Source organism: Papio anubis, unplaced genomic scaffold (assembly GCF_008728515.1).
Source record: "Papio anubis isolate 15944 unplaced genomic scaffold, Panubis1.0 scaffold831, whole genome shotgun sequence".
In the NCBI taxonomy this organism is placed as follows: Eukaryota; Metazoa; Chordata; class Mammalia; order Primates; family Cercopithecidae; genus Papio; species Papio anubis.
In genome coordinates, this window is record NW_022168536.1 from 1 (window position 1) to 15,679 (window position 15,679).

General features: G+C 57.4%; 1 protein-coding gene across 1 annotated transcript; it reads left to right on the forward strand.

The window, feature by feature from the left end:
* Positions 1 to 5,228: 5,228 nt before the first annotated feature.
* LOC101021511 (ATPase family AAA domain-containing protein 3C-like) lies at positions 5,229 to 13,811 on the forward strand. Its single transcript, XM_031662675.1, is given in 11 exon segments — positions 5,229 to 5,329; positions 6,310 to 6,389; positions 6,623 to 6,692; positions 8,500 to 8,584; positions 8,587 to 8,654; positions 9,238 to 9,304; positions 9,569 to 9,684; positions 10,007 to 10,131; positions 10,929 to 11,005; positions 12,081 to 12,126; positions 13,281 to 13,811. Coding segments are annotated over 11 exon segments (981 nt in total). The 5' UTR covers positions 5,229 to 5,254; the 3' UTR covers positions 13,453 to 13,811.
* The last annotated feature ends 1,868 nt before the right edge of the window (positions 13,812 to 15,679 follow it).

Sequence of the window (15,679 nt, forward strand, 5' to 3'; positions counted from 1 at the left end):
TAGGTCCTACTTAGCCCCAGAGGCGTGCACCACCATGCCCGCTAATTGCAAAAAGTTGTTGGCCGGGCGCGGTGGCTCACACCTGTAATCCCAGCTCTTTGGGAGGCCAAGGCGGGCAGATCACGAGGTCAAGAGATGGAGACCATCCTGGCTAACACGGTGAAACCTGGTCTCTACTAAAAATACAAAGAATTAGCCGGGTGTGGTGCCGGGGGCCTGTAGTCCCAGCTACTCAGGAGGCTGAGGCAGGAGAATGGTGTGAACCTGGGAAATGGAGCTTGCAGTGATCCGAGATCACTCCAATGCCCTCCAGCCTGGGCGACAGAGCGAGACTCCGTCTCAAAATAAATAAATAAATAAATAATAAATAAATAAAAATAAAAATAAAACTAAGCCCTTCCTGATGGCCATTGGGGGGTTTGGGGGTCGGGGGGGGCGTCTGGCTATGGCTGGGGAACTCATTTGGTTTTCCTCCTCCTCCTCTTTTTATTTTTTGGTAGAGACGGGGTCTCTCTTGATTTCCCAGGCTGGTCTCCAACTCCTCGGCTCAAGCGATCCTCCTGCCTCAGCCTCCCAAAGTGTTGGGATTACAGGCCTGAGACACCGTGCTTAGCCGGCTTTCTTTTTTTTGTGAGACGGAGTCTTGCTCTGTCGCCCAGGCTGGAGTGCAGTGGCGAGATCTCGGCAGCTCACTGTGTTATACGTAAATTTTCGGTGTCGCAAAAGAAGTAGCACTCGAATGTACATTTTTCTCAGCTAGGAAATTTACTTCTATAGAAGGGAGCGTCTCATAGATGGAGCAATGGCGAGCGTTTGGACAAGGGAGGGGAAGGTTCTTATTCCTGACACAGGTAGCGCCTACTGCTGTGTGGTTCCCTTATTGGACAGCGTTAGACCTCACAATCTAAATCCGATTGGCCTTTTTTTTTTTTTTTTTTTCCCCGCCCAGGCTGGAGTACAGTGGTGCGATCTTGGCTCACTGCAAGCTCTGCCTCCTGGGTTCATGCCATTCTTCTGCCTTAGCCTTCTGAGTAGTTGAGACTGCAAGTGTATGCCATAGTGTCTGGCTAATTTTTGTGTTTTTGGTAGAAAGAGGTTTCACCATGTTGGCCAGGATGGTCTCGATCTCCTGACCTTGAGATCCACCTGCCTTGGCCTCCAACAGTGCGGGGATTACCGGCATGAGCCACTGCGCCTGGCCTTAAGTGGTTCTTTAAAGTCCGATTCATTGTTTCTACTTTCCCTGATGAGGGTGGGTGTCAAGGAGTGTGGTATTCTTATTTAATGTCTGATGTTTGGAATAGCATTTTTTTTTTTTTTTTGAGGCAGAGTCTCGCTCTGTCGCCCATGCTGGAGTGTAGTGGCAGCATCTTGTCTCACTGTAACCTTTGCCTCCCGGGTTCAAACGATCCTCCTTCCTCAGCCTCCCAAGTAGCTAGGATTACAGGCGTCCACCACCACGGCCAGCTAGCTTTTACATTTTTAGTAGAGACGGGGTTTCACCATGTTGGCCAGGCTGTACTTGAACTTCTGACCTCAGGTGATCTGCCCCCCTCAGCTTCCCGAAATGCTGGGATTACAGGTGTGAGCCACCACTCCTCGCCTCAAGTATAGGTTTTAAATTTACTCTGGCTCTCTTTCTTTTCTTTTCTTTTCTTTTCTTTTCTTTTCTTTTCTTTTCTTTTCTTTTCTTTCTTTTTTTGATGGAGTCTTGTTCTGTTGCCCAGGCTGGAGGGCAGTGGCATAATCTCGGCTCACTGCAACTTCTGCCTCCCAGGTTCATGCCATTCTCCTGCTTCAGTCTCCTTAGTAGCTGGGACTACAGGCACCCGCCACCGTGCCTGGCTAATTTTTTGTATTTTTGGTAGAGACAGGGTTTCACCGTGTTAGCCAGGATGGTCTCGATTTCCTGACCTCGTGATCCGCCCTCCTCGGCCTCCCAAAGTGCTGGGATTCCAGGCGTGAGCTGCCACGCTGGGCCTACCCTTGCTTTTAAAAGAATGGGGCAGATTGCTTTTTCTTTACTTCTATCCTTTTCTCTCTCTCGTTGACACTGTCTCTCTCTCTCTCACTTTCTCTGTTCCCCCTGTCAGTGTTTCTCTTTCCTAAGATGTTTTTTTCCTGTCTCAGAATCTCTTCTATAGGCTTATTTTTCTTTTTTTTTTTTCTTTTTTTTTTGAGATGGAGTCTCGCGCTGTCGCCCAGACTGGAGTGCAGTGGCCGGATCTCAGCTCACTGCAAGCTCCGCCTCCCGGGTTCATGCCATTCTCCTGCCTCAGCCTCCCAAGTAGCTGGGACTACAGACGCTGCCACCTCGCCCGGCTAGGTTTTTGTATTTTTTAGTAGAGACGGGATTTCACCGTGTTAGCCAGGATGGTCTCGATCTCCCGACCTTGTGATCTGCCCATCTCGGCCTCCCAAAGTGCTGGGATTACAGGCTTGAGCCACCGCGCCCGGCTAGGCTTATTTTTCTAGTTCTGTTTCCTTTGTAATTTGTGGTTAATACCTGGCCAATTGTTAGTGACAAATTCCTTGCCCAAGAGGATCCTTGACACCTAAACCAGCATATTCTCTCATTCTTTTAATCTGTACTTTTATTTTTCTTTGAGACGGAGTCTCACTCTGTCGCCCAGGATGGAGTGCAGTGGCGCAATCTCGGCTCACTGCAACCTCTGCCTCCGGGTTCACGCCATTCTCCTGCCTCAGCCTCCCGAGTAGCTGGGACTACAGGCGCCCGCCACCGTGCCTGGCTAATTTTTTTGTATTTTTAGTAGAGATGGGGTTTCACCCTTAGCCAGGATGGTCTCGATCTCGTGACCTCGTGTTTCGACCACCTCGGCCTCCCAAAGTGCTGGGATTACAGGCGTGAGTCACTGCGCCCAGCCACATTCTTTTAATCTGTCTAAAAAAATAAAAAGTTGTAGGCCCTTTATCTTTTCCTTGCTGTATATTAAATATTCGGGTAAGATTCTGGGTTCGGGGCATGGATTCTTTAATCCCCTTTATGATTAACTCCCTGAGGCCCTGCCTATTTTCTCCATGGGCCACTGTGGCCGGACAGATTTTTTTTTTTTTTTTTTTTGAGACGGAATCTCACTCTGTCACCCAGGCTGGAGTGCAGTGGCACTACCTTGGCTCACTGCAAGGGCTGCCTCCCAGGTTCACGCCGCCATCCTCCTGCCTCAGCCTCCCGAGTAGCAGGGATTACAAGCGCCCGCCACCACGCCCGGCTGATTTTTTGTATTTTCAGTAGAGATGGGGTTTCACCGTGTTAGCCAGGATGGTCTCCATCTCCTGACCTCATCATCCGCCCACCTGGGCCTCCCAAAGTGCTGGGATTACGGGTGTGAGCCACCGCGCCTAGCCAAAGATTTTTATGGTAAAATTTTGTGATGAGAAAACTGTCATCCCGGAAAATTTTGAGACCTGATGCTTAGGCCTCAGCAGCTCGGAGAATACGTACTTCTGTCCCAGAACACCCAAACGTCGACCTATGTTCGTTCCCCACTAGGAACAAAATGTAACTGGGGACGTTGTCGTACGCTTGCCCTCATCACTCTGAGCGTGTTGGCTGGTATCCGATTCTTATGGATTCCCGTTCTTGCCTGCATGTGCCTGATAGCAGATCAATGACAATAGCCATTGGAAGCTTAGGAAAAGCGTATGTAACGTGAAAAAATAGAGGACCCTTTAGCCATCGCCTGACTTTCCGTTGAATTGGGAAATAGCCTCCTCCCGTCCACGTGGGATGGCCTTCCCGATGTGACCCTCCAAGACCGTCCCTGGGGGGTAAAACCCCACAAATGCACCAGCCTCTGTGCTGGGGATGGGGCCTCGTCACGCCAGGTCTGACTGGGAAGGAGGATGGTGAGGCAGTGTGGGGAAAAGAAAGATCAGACTGTCACTGTGTCTATCTAGAAAGAAGTAGACATAAGAGACTCCACTTTGTTCTGCATTTGAGATGCTGGTAATCTGTGACCCTACCCCCAACCTTGTCCTTGCAAGAGACATGTGCTGTGGTGACTCAAGGTTTAAAGGATTTTGGGCTCTGCAGGGTGTGCTTTCTTAAACAAGTGCCTCAAGGCAGTATGCTTGTGAAAAGTCATCACCAGGCCGGGCGAGGTGGCTCAAGCCTGTAATCCCAGCACTTTGGGAGGCCGAGACGGGCGGATCATGGGGTCAGGAGATCGAGATCATCCTGGCTAGTGCGGTGAAACCCCGTCTCTACTAAAAAATAGAAAAAACTAGCCGGGCGAGGTGGCGGCGCCTGTAGTCCCAGCTACTCGGGAGGCTGAGGCAGGAGAATGGCATGAACCCAGGAGGTGGAGCTTGCAGTGAGCTGAGATCCGGCCACTGCACTCCAGGCTGAGCGACAGAGCGAGACTCCGTCTCAGGAAAAAAAAAAAAAAGTCATCACCATTCTCTTAATCTCAAACCCAGGGACACGTACACTGCCAAAGGTCGCAGGGACCTCTGCCTAGGAAAGCTAGGTATTGTCCAAGCTTTCTCCCCATGTGATAGTCTGAAATATGGCCTCGTGGGAAGGGAAAGACCTGATCGTCCCCCAGCCTGACACCTATGAAGGGTCTGTGCTGAGGAGGATTAGTATAAGAGGAAAGAAGGCCTCTTGGCAGTTGAGATAGAGAAAAGCATCTGTCTCCTGCCTGTCCCTGGGCAATGGAACATCTCAGTGTAAAACAGAGATGTTCTGTTTACTGAGAAAGGAGAAAACCGCCTTAGGGTGAAAAGTGGGACATGCTAGCAGCAATGCTGCTCTTTATGCACTAAAAAGGTTTATGAAGATGCTTGCATATGCATATCAAGGCACTTTTCCTTAAACTTATGTCACAGAGATCTTTATTCATATGTCTTACTGCTGACCTTCTCCCTACTATGATCCTATTATCCTGCCACTTCCCTTTTTCTAAGATGGTAAAGATAATGATCAATAAATACTGAGGGAACTCAGAGACCCGTGCCGGCGTGGGTCCTCTGTATGCTGAGCGCCGGTCCCCTGGGCCCACTTTTTCTTTCTCTATACTTTGTCTGTGTGTCTCATTTATTTTCTCAAGTCTCTCGTTCCACCTACCGAGAAACGCCCACAGGTGTGGAGGGGCAGGCCACCCCTTCAGGCAGGGCTGGGGGCTTTGAGGTCCAGGTGTGGCTGTGTGAAAGCCCCCAGGCTGGTGTGCATGCCTGCCCAGTCCTCTATGTATCCTAACACCTGCCCTCCGTGCCTCTGCGCCCGCAGGCCATGTCGAAGAACGCCGTGAATCTGGTGCAGATGCAGGTGCCGACTTTGCAGCTGGAGCAACAGTCCAAGCTCAAAGTGAGTGGGGCCGGCGTGCGTGGGGAGGCCGGGGTGCACATGGGGTTCGGGCGTGGAGGTTGGTGGGCTACTGCCAGTGGGTAGGGCCAGGGGCGTGTACATGGGCAGCAGTGGGGCCCAGGGCAGGGCTTGGGCGCCTCATTCCAAGGGGAGGTGAGAGACGCTGCTGCAGTGCCGCCCGAGAGGGAGGACCAGTGTTGGTGAGGGTGTCTGGTCGTCTGAATGGCCTAGATCTTCTTGAGATTCTCACCTCATTTCTTTGAGCTCAGCAGGATTTTTTTCTATTTTATTTATTTTGAAACGGAGTCTCGTTCTTCCACCCAGGCTGGAGTGCTGTGGTGCGATCTCAGCTCACTGCAACCTCCGCCTCCCGGGTTCAAGCGATTCTCCTGCCTCAGCCTCCCGAGTAGCTGGAATTACAGGCACCCGCCACCATACTCAACTAAATTTTGTATTTTTAGTACAGATGGGGTTTCGACATGTTGGCCAGGCTAGTCTTGAACTCCTGACCTCAAGTGATCCACCTGCCTCGGTCTCCCAAAATGCTGGGATTACAGGTGTGAGCTACCGCGCCCGGCCCGTCGCCCTCAGTCCTGAGCTCACAGGCGGGGTTCACGCGTTGCCTGTTGTGGCCATTGTAGCTTTAACGTTTTATTGGCAGAAGACAGAGGCTTCCTTCAGCACAGCGTGAATCAGGGCGGTGGTGTTGGGAGGTCGGCCGCGCAGCGGCCCTTCTGAGGGAAGCCGCAGTGGGGGCTGTTTTCTGCCGCTGGGGAGTTTGGGCTCCTGAAAGCAGCCCCTCAGCGACTGCCGTCCCGGCCGATGTCACCTGTGTCTGTGTGTCAGGCTGTGGCATCTGCAGGGCCCCAGGTGCCCGAGACGCTTGGAGCCCTCCCGTCCTGGGGCAGACACAACCTCTGGATTGGTGCTGAGCATTTTTCTGGTTTTAAAGGCTTTTCTCTTTTTCTGTGGCTTCTCAGCAACTTGTCAATGAGGAGAACTTACGGAAGCAGGAGGAGTCCGTGCAGAAGCACCATCAGACCTTCTTGGCGTCCATCAGGTGAGCGCTGCCCAGGCCAGCCGCAGACGGGGCCCCGCAGGTGTGAGTCGCTGGTCCCGGGGCTCTCCAGCTCTCCCAGGCCTGGCTGCTGTAGGCTGGCGCCTTGGTGGGGGCACTGCCCCTCTGTCCTGGCAGGATCGGGCCGCTGTGTCGGGGCCTCACCCTCAACCTGCTCTTGCTGTGTGGCTCGGATCTTCGTGTCCGTCCTGGTCACACCGCTGCTTTCCCTGCAGGACGTCTGTCACCATGTTTGGGGAAAGATTCCGTGCCTTTGTGACAGAGCGGGACACAGTGACAGCCACGGTAAACACGCGTGTCCCGGGCAGGGCTGGCAGGTGGCTGTGGGGCAGCTTGTGGGGACGTCCTGGAACCCCGGGTCCTGGAGCTCTCCCAGCACAGAACAAGCCTAAATTGGACCTGCTGGTGGGGGCTCCTCCTCGAGCTGGGAGAAGAAAACGCAGTTGCCAGCCTGGGCCACACAGTGAGACCCCATCTCTACACATGACACGTGCATGTCATCCCCGCTTCTCAGGAGGCAGAGGCAGGAGAATCACTTGAACCCAGGAGGCGGAGGTTGCAGTGAGCCGAGATCCTGCCCCTGCACTCCAGCCTTGGGACAGAGCGAGGCTTCTTCTCAAAAAAAGAAAAAAAAAAAAAAAAAAACAGAAGGTGACCCTGACTCCATTTTGCAAAAACCTTTATTCCTCAGAACACCCTGAGAGTTCAAAGTTCACAGATTCCTCTCTCGTTTAAAGCCTCCTTCTTTTGTGCGCAGGCGCCGGGCTAGTGTGATGGCACACCACGTCACACACGACTGCGTCCTCCGTCCCCCGCTGCCCAGCACACAGTAGGCAGCAGTGGGCACTTGCTCTGCCGTGGTGCCGGCGCCCTGAGCTGTGACTGCAGCGCCTGCCGGTGGCGTCGCCAGTGTGACGGTGAATGTCACAGGTGGTGTTGCCGCCCGTGTTGGTGAGACGGTGTCCCGTGAGGACACGAGGGAGCTGCTTAATGCACCGTTGACTTCTGTTTGTATTTAGAGACAGTGTCTCACTCTGTCCCCAGGCTGGAGTGCGGTGGCACCATCTCAGCTCACTGCAAGCTCTGCCTCCCGGGTTCACGCCATTCTCCCGCCTCAGCCTCCCAAGTAGCTGGGACTACAGGCGCCCGCTACCGCGCCCGGCTAGTTTTTTGTATTTTTAGTAGAGACGGGGTTTCACCATGTTAGCCAGGATAGTCTCGATCTCCTGCCCTTGTGATCCACACGCCTCGGCCTCCCAAAGTGCTGGGATTACAGGCTTGAGCCACCGCGCCCGGCCCCGGGTAATTTTTCTATTTTGGTGAAGATGGGTTTTCACCCTCTTGGCCAGGCTGGTCACAACCCCATCTCAGTGATCTGCCTTATCTTGGCCTCCCAAAGTGCTGGATTACAGGATGGGCCACCGGTCTGGTATAAACGATTTTTTTTTATTTGGGATGGAGTTTCGCTCTTTGGCCCAGGCTTGAGTGCATGATCTGGTCTGGGGCCCCAATGTCCCTGCCTCCGGTTCAAGCACTCCCTCCTGCCTCAGCCTCCCAAGTAGCTGAGACGTTGCGCGCATGTGCCATCATGCCCAGCTAACTTTTTGTATTTTAGTAGAAATAGGTACGGGGTTTCTCCATGGAAGTGAGCCGGTCTCGGTCCTCAACCCCAGGATCTGCCTGTCACCCTCCTGCTGGGATAAGGGCCTGAGCTCACCAGCCGGGCGAATTAATGCAAACAAGCCAGATTCTCGGGTCAGCCTTGTTTTCCAGGAATAAAGTACCCTTGAGCGCTGCCCAGTGAAGAGAGGGTGTGGCCTCTGTGACAGCCAGCTGGGTCTCCTGCTCAGGGCCCCTGCTCAGCCAATCGGGCTTTGCAGGACGTGAGGCTGCCAGCGAGGAAATGGCCTCGAGTGAGGGAAGGCCAGATGGCCCCGCCAGTCTCCTGTAACGCTGGCTGTGGGATTCGGGCCGAATTCGCCCCTGTCAGCACAGCCCCGCTTCTCCCGGCAGAGGGTAAGCAGCCCTGCACCCTCCCCGAGGAGGGAGGGAAGGGGTGGGCAGGCACGCCAGTGCGGTGTCTCTGCTGCAGGTGGTTGGGCCGACGCTGCTGGCTGTCCAGGTAACATCAGCCAAGAATGCGACAGCCGCCGGAGCCCACTTCATCGAGGCTGGGCTGCTCAGCCATCCCTGGTGAGCAAGAAGTCCCGCATCACGGTGCTGGAGGCGCTGCAGCACCCCTTCCAGGTCTGCCCCCTGAGCAGAGTCCGCCCGTGCACACCCTCCTGTCCGTGCACACCCTCCTGTCCCTGCCCTTTCCCCTCGGATGGATCGCACCCACAGGCTGATTCACTTGGGTTTCCTGTCCCCAAAGCTGTAGCTAGGGTTCGCATCAGTGAGAGACCCTTTCCTGTCTGCCTCGGGTCTCCCCTACCGGGGCTCTTGATGGGGCCTGGAGCACATCGGGTCCTTGCAGTCCCACCGTGTGCTGGGTGTGTGTCGGGAAGCTGCTACAGGCCACGTGCTGCCTGAGCGGCTCCCTGGGGAGCCAAGGCCACTGGCCAGCCCCCGAGGTGCCTGCCACCCTCTCCACACGGGGGAGGTGGGGTCTCCACAGGTCACCCGTGGGTGGCTAACCCAAATAAAGCCACAAGAACGGGAAAATGCCTCAGTCCCAGCAATGGTCACCCGGCCCCGCACGCGGGCCCCAGCCCCGCCGTCCTGGGCTGTGCTTTGGGGCGGCTCCGTTTGTGTGTTACTGAGCGTGTCTGTGCACTGGTGGCTGTGCCATGGCTGTGGCAGGTGACCCAATGCCCTTCCCCTCCGGCAGGTCCGCCAGCAGCTCCTCAGTCGGCCCCAGGACGTGCTGGAGGGTGTTGTGCTGAGAGTAAGTCGGTGTGCCTGGGACCGGGGAGGTGCAGGGGAGGGGGTCCCTGTGAGCTGGGCCTGGCTGCGCCCTTGCTGGCACTCGTGGTGTCACCCAGGAGCTTTTGGCTTCTGAGATGCGGGAGACTGCTTGGACTGCGTGTCGGGATAGGGCTGTCCGTGAGCTGGGCTGCACTCGTGAGTGGAGTCCACAACAGGGGGCATTGTTGCAGCCCTGCCCTTGAGGCCTGGGTGCAGAGTGTGTCCCCTAAGCCCCCGCCTTCCTGCAGCTCCAGCCTGGAAGCTGCGCGACATTGCCATAGCAACAAGGAACACGCAGAAGAACCGCAGCCTGTACAGGAACGTCCTGATGTACGGGCCGCCAGGCACCGGGAAGACGCTCATTGCAAAGGTGAGAGCACCTGGCTGCGCAGGTGGGCCAGGGGCCGCTGGGGTCTCACCCGCCTGCAGGTGTCTGGGGGGCTCAGTCGCCTGGGGAATGGACTCCCCTTAGTCCTTTGCCCCCTCTCATGTAGGGTCAGTGTGCTGGTGTGGGTAACAGCGCCTCCCATCTTCCAGGCAGGGGACGTCTCCTGTTTGGCAGGCTGTGGCTTCCAGGCTGTGGCTTCCAGGCAGGGACGCCCGGCAGGGGCTCCACACTCCAGGTGGAGTGTGCAGGCTTTGCCGAGGCAGAGGGAACATCTGTTCTGTCTCCCTTCACTCTTCCCATCTAGAATCTCGCCCTGCACTCAGGCATGGACTATGCTATCATGACAGGCAGGGACGTGGCCCCCATGGGGCGGGAAGGCGTGACCGCCATGCACAAGCTGTTTGACTGGGCCAATACCAGCCGGCGCGGGTGAGACGTCCCCACAGCATGCACACAGGCCCTTCACTGCGGCCCAGCAGGCTGCCTTCGGGGAAGGGGGTCCAGGTGGCTTTCCGGGACCTCGTGGTCTTTCTACAGCTCTGTCCTTGTGGCCACGCAGGAGGCCGGGCGGAGGGTCCCTCGGAGGGAAGGTCGCCTGAGGCTGGACCCTGGTGGACACGAGGTCCCCAGCGTGTGGAGGCTGCCAGTGGTCTACTTGGCTCAGGGCAGAAGGGAGGTGGGTGGGTGTAGGGGGAGAGGGGTCTTCACAGCTGCAGGGGCGCCTCGTGGGCACCGGCTCCTTTTGGAGAACCATTTGGAAGTCAGCCGAAGACAGCATTGCCTATTAAAGTCACACACCGTTTAATAGATTAATAGCTGGGACACCCTTGCGACTTCAGCTGTCCCCGTTGGCACCACATTCCTCATGGCTGGCACCCTGCCCTCTGGCCTTTGACCTTTCACTTTAGAAGATCCTGCCCCTGGTGTGGACTCTGAGCGGCCGCCAGTGCTGCACTGGGCCGAGTGGGGGGGAGGCCTACGGGGCAGAGTCTGGTGCCCCCGTGTGCCGTTGGCTTCCCGGGGCCTTGTGAGGCTGGGCCGTGGTCAGCTGCCCAGAGGCCAGGCTGATGGGCTTCTGTCAGACCCAGGACTTAGGGCTCCTGATGGGGCAGAGGTTGCACCCTGTAGGGATCTGCCCGCTCGGCCTGCTCCCGCCACAGCCAGACGCTGCTGTGGGCCACTGCAGGTGTCACTCTCGCCGTGCTTGGCCTCCCTCTCGTTCACAGCCTCCTGCTCTTCGTGGATGACGCGGACGCCTTCCTTTCGAAGCCAGCCACTGTGAGTGTCACTAAGCCTCTGTCTGGCCACAGGGAGGTGGTGGGGCGGGTGCGTCCGTCATCCTGGACCAGGCCGCAGCCCGCTGCTCAATTCCTTTTTCTCTAAGTTTTGTGTGAAAAACCAGTATTTTTTTTTTTTTTTTTGGTCAGCTTAAAGTTAAGGTTTGGCTTTTGAGGGTTTTTGTTTTTGTTTTTGTTTTTTCTTTTTTTTTTTGAGGCGGAGTCTCGCTCTGTCGCCCGGGCTGGAGTGCGGTGGCCGGATCTCAGCTCACTGCAAGCTCCGCCTCCCGGGTTCACACCATTCTCCTGCCTCAGCCTCCCGAGTAGCTGGGACTACAGGCGCCCGCCACCTCGCCCGGCTAGTTTTTTGTATTTTTTAGTAGAGACGGGGTTTCACCGTGTCAGCCAGGATGGTCTCGATCTCCTGACCTTTTGATCCGCCCGTCTCGGCCTCCCAAAGTGCTGGGATTACAGGCGTGAGCCACCGCGCCCGGCCGTTTTTTCGTAATGTTAGTAGAGATGGACTTTCCCCTCGTTACCCAGGCTGGGCTCAAACTTCTGAGCTATAAGAGATGCTCCCGCCTTGACCTTCTGAAGTTCCGGGATTACAGACGTGAGCCCCCATTCCGAGTCAGGGGTTTTTTTGTTTTTGTTTTTGTTTTTGTTTTTGAGACAGAGTCTCACTCTGTCGCCCATGCTGGAGTGCAGTGGTGCAATTTCGGCTCGCTGCAACCTCTGCCTCCCAGGTTGAAGTGATTCTCCTGCTTCAGCCTCCCACGTAGCTGGGACTACAGGTGTGCCACCGCGCCTGGCTGATTTTTGTATTTTTAGTGGAGACGGGGTCTCACCATGTTGGCCAGGATGGCCTCAAACTCCCTACCTCAGGTGATCTGCCCGCCGGCCCCTGGGTCACGCGGTAGCGAGCCGCCAGCCCCTGCCCTGGCTTTGAGCCAGGTCCGCAAGTGTCGCCAAGATCCCTGCTCCCTGCAGGAGGGAGGCCTGTGGGACCTTCTGCTGTGGCTGTTTACAGGGCTTTGCTCCTGGTGCCTAAGGTTGGAACCTTCTCTGCGGGAGAAGATGAGCAATTACCACTCCTCAGAGCCGCCCAGAACGCCTTCCTAAAGTACACGAGGCAGCTCAGCCACAGGTGAGGGGGCCTCGAACTTGGGCTCCTCGTAGGGCTTTGCAGCCGTCAGCTCTTTGTTCCCACTGAGGATCCTTAGGGCCCTGGACTCGCGCAGGGCAGCACCCGTAGCCTCAACGTGCCCACCTCGGATGTCCCCTAGGAACGGCCCAGCTCGGGACAGCATGAAGTGTCATTGAGGAACATGTGGGGGCCTCCTGGGCAAAGCTGGAGTCAGTCCTGTCCTCACGGCCCGGTGCGATGCCGCCCCAGCTTGCAGGTCCCTCTGCCCCTGGGTTTCATGGGTCCCAGCCTGCAAGGAGGCGGTCTGATGGTCTGAGGCTCTGCTTGGGGCCTCCCTGAGGGGTGTGTGGGTGCCCTGGGGTGGGAGATGGAGACACGTTTGCTCCCACGGGAAGCTGGGCACGAACAGGTCCTGTGTGTCTGAGCAGAGCCTGGGGCCTTGGCCCCCACTGTTGGACAGGGATGCACCCTCCAGGCTTGGGGCCCTCCCCACATTGTGCGTCCTCCGTGAGCTGCTGCCCAGAGGTTCCTGTGCATGGGGATCGGCCTCCCCACGCTGCCTCTGTGACTCTCCTAAATCCCTTTGGTTGAGTTTTTCTTGTCTCCTGGGCTCCTCTAGCCTCTGCCACGTGTTTCACACGGAGTGACTCAAGCCCCGCCAGCTGGCCGGCCGACCCTGGTGCCGGGCCCCCGGCCTCAGCTTCCGCCTGCAGACCCCCGGAGCCCCGGCCCGTGTCTCCCTTCCCAGAGAGCAGTGGCTGGCCCCGCTGAGCCTCACGCACCTGGGCCCGAGGTCCCGGGTCTGGCTGGCGTGGCCACTCCTGACATGGACTCTGGGTCCCGTGATCCCTCGCTCCCGCATGGCACGGCTCAGGGCAGCAGGAGTGAGTGGTGGTCCCGGCTGCCCATCACAAGGCGTCATGGGAAGCGCCATGGGATGAGAGAACAGAGGGCCAGGTAGCCGGGCGTGGGGACAGCTGGGTGGGGCAGGCAGGCCGTGACCAGGGCTGTGCCGCGTCCTCCCGGTGTTTCCTGTGCTCACAAGCTGCCGCTTTAGATTCTCCTGGAAAGTCTCCCTGAGGGGGCTGAGGAGCCCCCGTTCCCCTAGGGGCAGCTCGACCGGCAGCCCCAGTGTCCTCATCCCCACTCCGCAGATTCATGCTGGTCCTGGCCAGCCGCCACCCCGAGCAGTTGGACTGGGACATCCATGACCGCATCGACTTGATGGTTCACTTCGACCTGCCGCGGCAGGAGGAGCGGGAGCGCCTGCTGAGAATGTATCTTGACAAGTATGTTCTTAAACCGGCCACAGAAGGAAAGCAGTAAGTGTCCCGCCTCACCTGCCCCCTGTCCAGGGACCCTCGCTCAGGGCCCACCCCCGCCCCTGCTCTCCAGACGCTCCCAGCAAGCCCTGTCTCCGGGGTGGCACCGCCTCCCTGCCCTGCGGTTTTGAGCAGGAGCCCTGTGGGCCCCAAGGGTCCCAGAGGCCGCACCCAGGGAGGTCCCGCCACCCTTTCCTCATCCCCACCTGAGAACAGCCTGGTGGTGTCTCCTCGGGTTTGGGGGGCAAAGTCCACTATCACTTACAAACCTTCAACTTTTTTTTTTTTTTGAGATGAAGTCTCGCTCTGTCCCCCACGCAGGAGTGCAGTGGCACGATCTCAGCTGACTGCAACCTCCGCCTCCTGGGTTCCACGCCAATTCTCTGCCTCAGCCTCCTGAGTAGCTGCGATTATAGGTGCCTGCCACCAAATCCAACTGCTTTTAGCATTTTTGTAGAGATGCAGTTTCACCATGTTAGCCAGGCTGGTCTTGCAAGCCTGACCTCAGGTGATCTGCCCTTGGCCTCCCAGAGTGCAGGGATTACAGATGCCAGCCACTGCGCCTGGCCTCTTTACGTTCCTCTTCGCTACCTGGTGTGTTTAGGACTGGGGAGGGCTGTGAGGAGACCCTGTGCCCGGCCACCCTCAGGCCCCTGGCAGTGAGAGGAGGTGACGTGGAGTGTTGCTCTGAGAACCCCATGTTGGGATTGAGGCGGCTCCTCATGAGCCCGATGGTAATTTGGGACTGGAGAGGATCCTCATGGTCCCAGCATGCTTTGGCTGCCAGCCTGGCCTTCCGCACCTCCACCTGCCACGCCTGGCCTGGAGCCTCATGGTGTGGAGGCGGCGGCTCCGGCTGCACTTGTGCCCTGAGGCCTTCCAGGCTCAACCCTGCACGCTGGCGGTGGGTGCAGAAAGGCTACCCGGTGGGCAAACCCCTCAGTGATGGTGAGCCCTGGGGCTGCATGACTGCCTCAGGAGCACTCCAGATGAGCAGTGGCTGCTCCACCTCTTGGCGTCCCCAGGTCCCGGGTTTCTGAGTCCTTCTGTGCACCTGATCTAAATTCCTGCTGTCTCAGTGATGACAGCAAGCATCTCTGTTCCAAAGAGAGCCTGGTTCCCCACACCGACCCCTCCATGACTGCCTGCTCCATGCTAGCCCAGCTGTCCGGGCCTCAGTTTCACTTTGGCCTCCCATGCCCTGGGTCTCCCACCCCCATGACTGCTCATAGACCTGGCTTTGGTGACAGCTGCCTGTGACCTCAGGGGAAGGACTTTTGCTGGAAGTCAGGGGCTCTGCCACTGCCACTGCTGTGACCATGCGCCCTGTGGGTGCTGAGTGGGCAGGTGTGGGCAGGGCCCAGTGTGAAGAGAGTGCGGCCATCTCCAGGCCCAGCGGCAGCCTTCCTGCTCAGCCCAGACCTGGTTTGCATCAGAGAGGAGAGAGTGAGGAGTTTGTCTGTCTGGGAAGAGAGTCCTTCAGGGACATCTGGCATGAGTGCCGCCTGGCCCACTGTCTTCCAGCCCCACCTCGTGGTGTAGAACCGCTGCCTTGGCGACCCATTTGGTCCTTCCCCAAGCCCTGAAAGCTGGCCCAGTTTGACTATGGGAGAAATCAGGAGATGTCATTTCATTGTGGAGAAGCGCATATGGGAACGGGAGGGTCCGAACAGCTGAGGCTCATGTATTGTCCAGGTGAGTCAGGCTGCAGGCTCACCCACCCAGGCAGGAGTCCAACTGCTGTGGTGGTGGCGCGGGTTAGCCTGTCCAGCACCAGTGACCACACAGAGCTTCTGTTGAGGGGGTTTTGGTGCACAGAGCGTGACAGGCCTTCGCCCCAGTCGACCCTCCACACTGGCTGGCGCCCCTGCTCCCTACCCCCACCGGGAAGGGTGGGGGCATGTCCGTGGCCCCAGCGGTCACAGGTCAGGAAGCCCGTCGGCATCCTATTATCCGGGCTCTGCCAGGTGGGCCGGGAGGCTTTCAGCCTCTCACATGGCAGGCCGGGCACCCCTGGTGTGAATGGTCATCGGACAGGCCGCCTGAGTTTGGTGCTGGGGCTGGAAGGCTGGCCAGCCATTTCCCGGACCACGTCCATTGGCAATCCTGCTTGGCGGGCTCCAGACACATGGGCAGGAGTGACCTCTGATTGTCCAGCGACTGCTCCTTGGAGGACCCCTCCTGCAGCTCGTGGCTGCTGCAGGGGCCAGGGCGAGGACTCAGAGCAGTGT